The 11,524-nt window shown below is 35.7% G+C and overlaps 1 protein-coding gene across 1 annotated transcript in view; it reads left to right on the top strand.

Annotated features, from left to right (window-relative positions):
* LOC122248383 (uncharacterized) overlaps nt 1-861 on the top strand; it is a 16,333-nt gene extending 15,472 nt beyond the window's left edge. The window contains exon 15 of the mRNA XM_086535520.1: nt 1-861. This exon is cut by the window's left edge and continues 347 nt beyond it. Within this exon, the coding sequence (XP_086391646.1) occupies nt 1-76 (76 nt within the window). The 3' untranslated portion in view covers nt 77-861.
* The last annotated feature ends 10,663 nt before the right edge of the window (nt 862-11,524 follow it).

Genomic DNA, 11,524 nt, shown 5'->3' with positions numbered 1-11,524 from the left:
CGAGCCTCCCCAAGTATCAAGCAGGGACAATCTTAAACTAGCAGCCGCCAAGGACCATTCTTCAGGTGCGGCCTAGGGGCGTGACCCTTGCCGTGTTAGCTCGCCCTCGGAAGGGAGCAACCAGTGAGCTCTAAAGACTTTTCGTCAGAAATTGTGTTTGTCTTTTGGAGAGGAAGAGAAAATGGAGAAGGAAATAGTGTAGTTTTCTTTCAACTTTATCTGTTTTGTTTTCCCTCAAGAAGATAAAACATCAGCAAATGTATATTTTCATATGTTTCCTGTCTATCCCTTCATATCCCTATAGATACATGATCATATATGAGCATATCTATAAGTATTAGTATAACCTTTTCTTGAATGATACTAGCAATGCATGCCATCTCCTTACCTTATGTTACTTTTCTAAAGCAGAAAGACCTCTGGTACCTTTACCCAAAGAATAAGCTTTATGTTTATTACATGTTTATTACTCATTTCATTCCCAACGGGACAAAGAGATTTGCTCATTTGAGCTTCATGTTAATGTTCAAGTATTTCCTCTACAAGTGAGGGTCCAAGGCCATGTACCTGAGAACCCCCTTTGCACTGAGTACTCGCATATACTTATTAGATGATATTGAATCATTTGCACTTAATACTCAATAGATAATACCTATACCTATTTTGCCTCACAGCCTCTTTGGGGAGACCGGGAACGTGTAGACTGCCCATGAACATGTGTTTGATTTTTTCTGAACCTATTTTGTCCTGTGGCGTAATAGGTTCCGTAACGGAATTAGTTCTGAAGGGAAAGGAAATCTCTGTTGCGTGTTTCAAGAGTCTCGATATCTTGTTTTTCATATCAATAAAATTGGGTGAATATGTTCTGTTTTCTTGGCTTTTTCCTATTTGCCACTTCTGTATTCCTACTTTTCTTACAACTTTTATTTATTATTATTATTTTTTTAGATAATTATCATTCATTTAGTTTAATCCACTGTTTAGAGTGGATCATCAATTGATAAATCATTTGCAACATTAAACAATTATGATTAAATTAAATCAAATTAATTAAGATAAAAAAAATATGAATCCATTTATATTTTAACTCCCCCTTATCTTCCCCTTCCTCCTCCCTCTTTCCCTTCTCCTTCCCTTCCTCCTTCCCACCCCCCACCCCCCTCCCCCTTCTCTTCCCCTTCCACCTCCCTCTTTCCCTTCTTCTTTCTCATTCCGCTCCCTCTTATCTTCCCTTTTCCCTTCTCCCTCCCACCCCCCTCCCCTTCATCTTCCCCTTCCTCCTCACTCTTTCCCTTCTCCTTCCCTTCCTCCTTCCCACCCCTCTCCCCCTTCTCTTCCCCTTCCAACTCCCTCTTTCTCTTCTCCTTCCCTTCCTCCATCCCACCCCCCTCTCCCTTATCTTCCCCTTCCTCCTCCCTCTTCCCTCCTACATTCCTCCTTCACCTCTTATTGATGACCATTGTCCTTTCTTCTCAATATTCCTGAATTGAAGTTAAATGATCCAGTGAGTCATTTTAGCTCAAAGGTCCAAGCGACGAGATTTTTCCTTTCTCACGCTTTTCACCATAATTTTGACAGTAATGTATCTTGTGGATAGCCTGGCCCATTACATGTGTAACATCCCATACCTTTGGAGATAATACCATAGGATTTACTACACACACAAACACACTCACACACGTCTACATAAACAAATACACAGATATACACAAGCAAACACACACCTATACACAGAAGCAAACACACATACCCATATAAACACACAAGCAAACACTCAAACATATACACACAAGCTAACACACACACATACACACAAGCAAACACACACACATACACACACACATACACACAAGCAAACACACACACACACATACACACACACATACACACAAGCAAACACACACACATACACACAAGCAAACACACACACACACACAAAAATACACACAAGCAAACACACTCATATACATACTCACACACGTACACACACAAGCAAACACACACTCATACACATAATCAAACACACATACCCATATAAACACACAAAGAAACACTCATACATATACACACAAGCTAACACACATACACATATACACACAAACAAACACACATACATATATACACACAAGCAAACACACACACATACACACAAGCTAACATACACACATACACACAAGCTAACACACACATACACACAAGCAAACACACACACATACACAAAAGCAAACACACACACATACACACAAAGAAACATACATACACATATATACACAAGCAAATACACACACATACACACAAACACACACACATACACACAAACACGCACACATACACACAAACACACACACATACACACAAACACGCACACATACACACAAACACACACACATACACACAAGCAAAGACACATACACACAAACACGCACACATACACACAAACACACACACATACACACAAGCAAACACACATACATGCACACAAGGGCTATATGCACGAGGCGGCCCGGCCTCTGTCAGCTGTAAGTGAGAGAGAGAGAGAGAGAGAGAGAGAGAGAGAGAGAGAGAGAGAGAGAGAGAGAGAGAGAGAGAGAGAGAGAGAGAGAGAGAGAGAGAGAGAGAGAGAGAGAGAGGGATATCACTCATTTTATCATTGTGCCACTAAACGAGTGGTCGCACTGATTTTCTTGACAAAACAATCCGTATGGTAATTTGGCACATACTGTGCGTACACTGTATTGTAGGAACAATCAATCAGTCTGCTCCGAGACACGGAGGTGTTTCCTTCCCCTTTGACCCCATGGAACTTACGTGATTGGACTCTGCCGTCACACAATTTTGCTTCAGAGATAAGTAGTTGGCTGCTCATGGTTCTTCCTTAGTTATCAAATTGCATTCATTAGCTCTAGAATACTGCCATTGAAAATATTGCGTTATGACCATCCCTGTACTCTTTTTTATTACTCTTTTTATAATAACTTTGGAAAATCAATAGATATATAATTGTGTTACAAAATATAATTGTAATTATATATTATATTAATAATGATATAAATAAATATATCATATATTGTAATAATGATATAAATAAATATATTATATATTGTAATAATGATATAAATAAATATATAATTGTGTACAGTTGACACTAACACAATTGCAGATTGAATTCACTGCAAACAAAAAATAAAGGATTGCAAATATTGCATGGGAGGTACAGAACACCTCACACACACACACACAAACTCTCTCCTAAAGCCAAATGGCCAAACTACAATCTACAGAATCAAGCTCTTATCTGGCCAGGATATGTCACGCGTCCAAACATCCCACATGTGAACAGCTGCATTGTAGTGATGTGCTTCGCCCCATCTTCTAGTTCTAGTTCTTCTAGTCTCTACTCGAGAGGCTTCTAGTCTCGCTAGATATTATTGTTTCTTTGTTCATTAAAGTAGGAGAATAAAGTAAAGTACTGTATTTACAGTTTTTTGTGCTTTGCCTGCACCTTCAGTGCTTTATTTTGAAGGTGACACGAGACTACAAGTAGGAGTAGTCAGCCCCCACCCCAGACCCGCAGCTCTCTTCTACCCCAGGGTAGCCCTTACGGGCTGTGACCCCTGGGTAGGGAGGCCCAGTAGTCTGGGGCGTCCTTTGGGCGCAACTTTTCTCTCCCCCTAAATTTTTTCCATATTCCTGTGTGACTTTCCTGAATCTACAGGAGTCTCCTTGTGAGCTCCTGTATTCGCTTGGGGGGGTGGGCATTAACTTACCGTCCCTCGCACTAGGCAGGTTCGGCGGTAGGAAGGTGTCTTACATACAACTCCGATCCCTTAGTTGGTACTGGAGAACGCAACCAGGCTTCCGCTAAGGGGGGGTGAGGACGCTTAACAGAAAGACTTGTTTTTTATTATCCTCTCTTAGCTATTGGGAATAGGTTGATAACAATAGTTAAGGGAAAGGTAGTCCTCTCAGGACAACGGGCTTTGGCCCAGGGTTCGGACCTGGTCCGACACCCAACATGATTGATACCCCGGCTACCCTTCCTCCTCCCCAAGGAGGAGGGGCGACTCAGAACCATTCTAAGACCACTTTGACCAGTAATGGAACCCCGACCAATGACCGACCCAGACGACACATTGATATCCCTCCCCAGAACGCTAGGTGCGTGAACATCCGTTGCATAAATGAAAATCAATCCTTGCAGAACGTCAACCCCTTTATCATTAAGAAGGTCCTTGATGGTCAAGTGGAAGGCGGGTTTGATTTTGTCCGTAAATTGCGAGATGGCAGCCTCCTTGTGAAAGTGCAATTTAAGTCTCAGATTTATGATTTACTTAAACTGACGCAGATTCATGACATTACAGTAAAAGTAACTATTCCTGTTGGCCCAAATACCTGTAAGGGAGTAATCTTTCACAGGGATTTGAGGACAATGGAAGAAAGCGAAATTCTTGATGCCATGAATGATCAAAACGTAGTAGACGTAAATTGCATGACCAAAAAAGATGGGAATGCGCGAACAAAGACCGGATTGTGTTTCTTGACTTTTTCTTCACCAAAAATTCCTAGTACTGTTAAAATCGGATATGAGATTGTTCAAGTAAGACCTTATATTCAAAAGCCAATGCGGTGTAATAGATGCCAAAAATTTGGACACACCTCATTAAGATGCATGGATAAGGACACTAACAAATTCACTTGCGGTAAATGTACTGGAGATCACGATACCACTGAATGCACGGAAAAGACACTCAAGTGTGCTAACTGTGGTGGTCCCCATCAGTCAGGCTCTGCTGAATGCAGTAGCCTGAAGAAGGAGACTGAGACATTAGCATACATGAGAGAGCACGATGTTAGCTACCGTGAGGCCAAAAAGAAAGTTGAAGGTTTGACAAGCAAACCCAATACTTCTTACGCCTCAGCAGTAACTAACAATGTTTCCAGTGCAATCAGTGTTAGTCTTAATCATGATGACATGATTAAGTTGCTAGAAGTGTACAATGATATTTGGAAAAGCCAGACTTTTCCAAATTCATGGCACTTCGCCCACATCATTCCCATATTGAAAGGAGGGGGAAATCCCAGATCCGCCATCTCTAACGTAGGAAAAGACAGGAAAGCGAAAAGTTCTTGGGCATATTGGTGTTTTTTTCCTATTTTCCTTTGTTGTATAGGCATTAAGATACTCGTCCATGTGGAAGTGGGAAGTCCTGACCATAGCCTTTCCCTTTCAGCGTGCTCTGGTGAAAGCAGGCGACACCGAAGGGCTGCAGACCGCCCTCGGCTCCCTATATGAAGGCGCCCTCTCGACTTTCTTGGGTGACACGGATTTCTTGGGTAAGCCAGCAATAGCAATCTTTTTAGAAAGTCCATTTCGACATTTTCTTTTTGGCTCGTGTGTGAAGTAGAATTAATTGTGTCTTGGCTTTTGATGGCCAGAGATACTGATGACGATGTATATATATATATAGACATATATATATATATATATATATATATATATATATATATATATATATATATACATACATATATATATATATATATATATATATATATATATATATATAGACATATATTGACATATATGTCTATATATATATATATATATATATATATATATATATATATGTATATATATATATATATATATATATATATATATATATATATATATATATATATATATAGACATATATTGACATATATGTCTATATAATATATATATATATATATATATATATATATATATATATATATATATATATATATATATATATAGACATATATTGACATATATGTCTATATATATATATATATATATATATATATATATATATATATATATATATATATATATATATATAGACATATATTGACATATATGTCTATATATATATATATATATATATATATATATATATATATATATATATATATATATATATATATATATATACTATATATATTCATGTATAGGCCAACTTTGGAGTGAGAGACAGTCCAGAGTGGGCCTAACCATCAGTGTGTGAGAAAGAGCAAGAGGTCAGCTTTGGAGTGAGAGACAGTTCATTGCAATCCTCATACCATGACTGTTGCCATTGGTACCTGGGCTGACTGGCTCTTGGTTGTTGTGGAGGAAAGACACATTGGACAGACTGGGATTAATCGCAACAGGAGTGACGAAAGTAAAAGCAAATGCAGTTGTGTGGTCCGGCAGGGATGGTTGCTTGGACTTTGCCATTTTGGAGGCAGAGGATAACTTGTTTGAAGCCACAGTGCTATTTCCATTTCTTATAAGAATGCCCTTAGAAAAGGTCAATTAAGGGCAAGAGTTTTTTCTCTAGCCACAGAGGCGCCAATGCTCTTGGGTCTTGAGTCAATATTAAGCCAGCAGATATAGTATAGCCTTCATCTTTGTTTGGTTCGAAGTAGAAGAGAGATAATGTTGGGTATTCTAGAGGCAGCTGCCGAGTAATGCCTTTCCAAAGGACACGAAGATGATGCATTATTATTTAAATATCTATCCAAGTCTCATCTTTATTCATTATCTTTATATCAATAATTTTCATTATCTTTCCCCTTCCTATTCTCTTTATCATTCTCACTAATATTTTTTTCATTCTCATTCCTAAGAATATTGAGTAGCCTTGTCACTCCTTTTTCTTCTCATTCTCATCATAAGTGTTGTTCCCAATCTCTTTCCACTCTGTGAATTGTTTTTCTTGTTCTAGTTCTATTCATCCTTGTAACCACTTTCCAAATTATTCTTATATCTTTCAGGAAATAATATCATTAGTATTTTCATTCCTTGTCTTATAATCCATTCTATCCTTTTCCTTTTCATTCTCATTATTGGCCTCATTTCGTCTTATATTTCATATTTTGCTAATACTTATTCTCATTATAATAATCACTTTATTTTTTGTAGCTCTCAATGTGATCACTTTCTTTATTCATATCATTAATATCATTTTCACTTTCCCTTCATGATATTTATGATTCTCATTTTAAATCTCTCACTATTAATATCACTGTCCTATTGATATTCCTTTACATTGACATTATATGCATCATTTTGATCATTATCATTTACTTACACCCTCATTCCAAGTATCATTAACATTGTCATTATCATGTTAATTCGTGTCCACATATATCTCCCTTCCATTTGTCATTATATCCTTCAATTATAAGTAATCTATTAATTCTCTCATAATAATTTTATAATGATTCTTACCTCTCTAGCTATGTGATAATATTCATTGCCATTCATTGTTGTTATTTTTATGAATTATTATTATCAACATCATTGATATCTTCCTTATTATTTTCATTACTAATATTATTATTAATATTATTATGATCATTATCTCACGGTCATTCTCACTCACATTCACCTTCTCATTGTCATTCTCACTCACATTCACCTTCTCACTATCATTCTCACTCACATTCACCTTCTCATTGTCATTCTCACTCACATTCACCTTCTCATTTTCATTCTCACTCACATTCACCCTCTAATTGTCATTCTCACTCACATTCACATTCTCATTGTCATTTTCACTCACATTCACCTTCTCACTATCATTCTCACTCACATTCACCTTCTCATTGTCATTCTCACTCACATTCACCTTCTCATTTTCATTCTCACTCACATTCACCCTCTAATTGTCATTCTCACTCACATTCACCTTCTCATTGTCATTCTCACTCACATTCACCTTCTCATTGTCATTCTCACTCGCTTTCATCTTTCACTGCCATCCTCACATTCACCTTCTCATTGTCATTCTCACTCACATTAACCTTCTCACTGTCATTCTCACTCACATTCACCTTCTCATTGTCATTCTCACTCACATTCACCTTCTCATTGTTATTCTCACTCACATTCACCTTCTCATTGTCATTCTCACTCACATTCACCTTCTCACTGTCATTCTCACTCACATTCATCTTCTCATTGTCATTCTCACTGACATTCACCTTCTCATTTTCATTCCTATTCACATTCACCTTCTCACTGTCATTCTCACTCACATTCACCTTCACATTGTCATTTTCACTCACATTCACCTTCTCATTATCATTCTCACTCACATTCACCTTCTCATTGTCATTCTCACTCTCACATTCACCTTCTCATTGTCATTCTCATTCACATTCACCTTCTCATTGTCATTTACACTCACATTCACCTTCTCACTGTCATTCTCACTCACATTAACCTTCTCATTGTCATTCTCACTCACATTCACCTCTTCATTATCATTCTCATCCACATTCACCTTCTCATTGTCATTCCTACTCACATTCACCTTCTCACTGTCATTCTCACTCACATTCACCTTCTCATTGTCATTCTCACTCACATTCACCTTCTCATTGTCATTCTCACTCACATTCACATTCGCATTGTCATTCTCACTCTTTTTCATCTTTCACTGTCATCCTCACATTCACCTTCTCATTGTCATTCTCACTCACATTAACCTTTTCATTTTCATTTTCATTCATGACATTGTCATTATTATTTTTCTGATTATCTACAAGAAATATGATCATCCTCATCATCAATCATAATCATCATCAATTGTGCTATTCATATTAGCATTATTATTTCATGAAGATTACTATTATTATTACTACTATTTCTATTAAATTATCAATTGTTATCATCCTTCTTATTATTATTGTTATTTTGATGGTGATCCTGTTCTTGTTCTCCTACATGCTTTTGTTGGTGGTGTTGTTGCGAGGTCTTTGTCAGTGATGACAATGATGATAATGGAGAAAGTAATGGCAACAAAAGCAACAACAATAATGATGATAATGAAAAGTTTCATAATGTTGATGGTGGTAATGATAACAATATTAATGATAAAGTAATCATCACTGATAATGTTGATGATAACACTTTCATGATGATAATAGAACTAATGATAATGGTAATGACATATTTATGATAACAATGATAATAATAATGGTGATGATGAATAATGATAGTAATAAATTTAGAAATATAAAAGTTTAGTTAAGTCCCCCCGAACGGCGGGTCCGTTTTCTTTGACACACGTAATGTCTCCCATGTTCCACCAATATTTGATGTTTTTTATTTTACGCTTATTTACTACAAGAAAGACATGTTTTGTTTATGTTACACCATTTATCAGGTGTATGATTTTCCATTATGAAGACTATATATTTTAACTGCATTGAAACAGAAGTATAAATCATTTTATATCAATATGATTTTCTGAATAAATTAGCAGACGCTCAACATCACCACGTGTTTCAATGGCTAAAGAACATCTTTATTTACTGCACGAATATCTTATATTTGTCTTTACTTATTTATATTTATCTTTACTGCACGAATGTGGCAAGAAAACCCCACAAATATTAAGGAAGGAAATATTTTATGATACTGATGATAACACTCTCATGATAATGATGGAACTAATGATAATGATATAATGATAATAATGATGGTGATTGGAAGGTGAATAATGATAGTAATAACAGTAATGATGGAAATAATATTCATTGATTATTATGATAATTCTTATTATATTGAATATTTTAAATATTGATTATAAATGATTATAATTTGTTTTTGAATTGTAATTATCATTAATGATAATGATTATTTTTAGTGATAATGATTATTTTTGTTATTATCATTTTTAGAAATCATCATTGCTGTTATTATTTTTATCATCATTAATATTTTCATTATCATTATTATCATTATGAATATTATATAATTATCATTATTATTAGAATTATCATTATTATTATCTTCATTATTATTTTTATCTTCATCATTATCATTATCATTCATGTTATTATCATAATTATCTTTACTAATATTTCTATCATTATGATTGATATTTTTTTATCATTTTATTACCATTGCTATCATTATAGCTATCATGATTACTGTTATTATTGCAATGGTCTTCATAAATATAATAATAAAAACAATAAAAATTACAATAATTATCATAGTAATAAAAAATATATATATCACTGATAAATAATTATCAAACATTCATTTTCATTATAATATTCTTTCTCATTATCATACATATATTTATTTTTCTTTTCCTTCTTGTTTCTATACCTTTTCATAATTCTTATTTTCATTAACATTCTAAGTATCTCCACTTTTCTTAATATTCAACATATCCATACTATTCCTAGCCCTTACCCTTATCACCCTAATCATCTCTATTAATCTCATTCCTAAAACTAGTCTCATTCTCCCTCGCAATCACCTCATTGTCATTCTCACTCACATTCACCTTCTGATTGTTATTCTCACTGACATTCATCTTCTCATTGTCATTTTCACTCGCCTTCACTTTCTTACTGTCATTCTCACTCACATTCACCTTCTCATTGACATCCTCACTTCCCTTCTCACGCTCATTACTCACAAACAGATGTCTAACAGAAGCATCTTCCTCCCTCAGGTGAGACTCCCTTACACTTTGCTTCCCGTGACGGCCATCATGCTGTTGCAGAGACGCTCCTCGAGAAGGGCGGAGAAGTGAACGCCAAGGCTAAGTATGGTAAGGTGATTGGAAAGCGAGTGACTTCTTAAAGGCACCAGAAGAATTTTGCTTTTGTTTCTTTTCTCTTTTTTGTCTCTGTGGAAATTCATAACAATTATTGTCATTCTCACTCACATTCACCTTTCTCATTGTCATTCTCATTCACATTCACCTTCTCGTTATCATTCTCACTCACATTTACCTTTGCATTGTCATTTTCACTCACACTCACCTTCTCATGTCATTCTCACTCGCATTCACCTTCTCATTGTCATTCTCACTCACATTCACCTTCTCATTGTCATTCTCATTCATATTAACCTTCTCATTGTCATTCTCACTCACATTCACCTTCTCTTTGTCATTCTCATTCATATTAACCTTCTAATTTTCATTTTCACTCACATTCACTTTCTCATTTTCATTCTCACTCACATTCGTCTTCTCATTGTCATTCATACTGACATTCACCTTCTCATTTTCATTCTGACTCACATTCACCTTCTCCTTTTCACTCGCATTCACCTTCTCATTGTCATTCTCACTCACATTCACCTTATTTTCATTCTCAGTCATATTCACCTTCTCATTTTCATTCTCACTCACATTCACCTTATTTTCATTCTCACGCACTTTCACCTTTTAATTGCCATTCACACTCACTTTCACATTCTCATTTTCATTCTCACTCACATTTACCTTCTCGTTTTCATTCTCACTCACAATCACCTCATTGTCATTCTCATTCACATTTACCTTCTCATTGTCATCCTCACTCACATTCACCTTTTCATTGTCATTCTCACTCACTCACATTCTCATTGCCATTCTCACTCGCATTCAACTTCTCATTGTCATTCTCACTCACATTCATCTTTTCATTGTCCTTCTTACTCACATTCACCTTCTCATTATCATTTTAACTCACATTTACATTTTGATTGTCATTCTCACTCACA

Source organism: Penaeus japonicus, unplaced genomic scaffold, assembly GCF_977035675.1.
Source record: "Penaeus japonicus unplaced genomic scaffold, GWHDUDI00000001_assembly GWHDUDI00001198, whole genome shotgun sequence".
Taxonomy (NCBI): Eukaryota; Metazoa; Arthropoda; class Malacostraca; order Decapoda; family Penaeidae; genus Penaeus; species Penaeus japonicus.
Note: the sequence above shows the minus strand (reverse complement) of the source record. Positions and strands in the feature narration are given on the sequence as shown.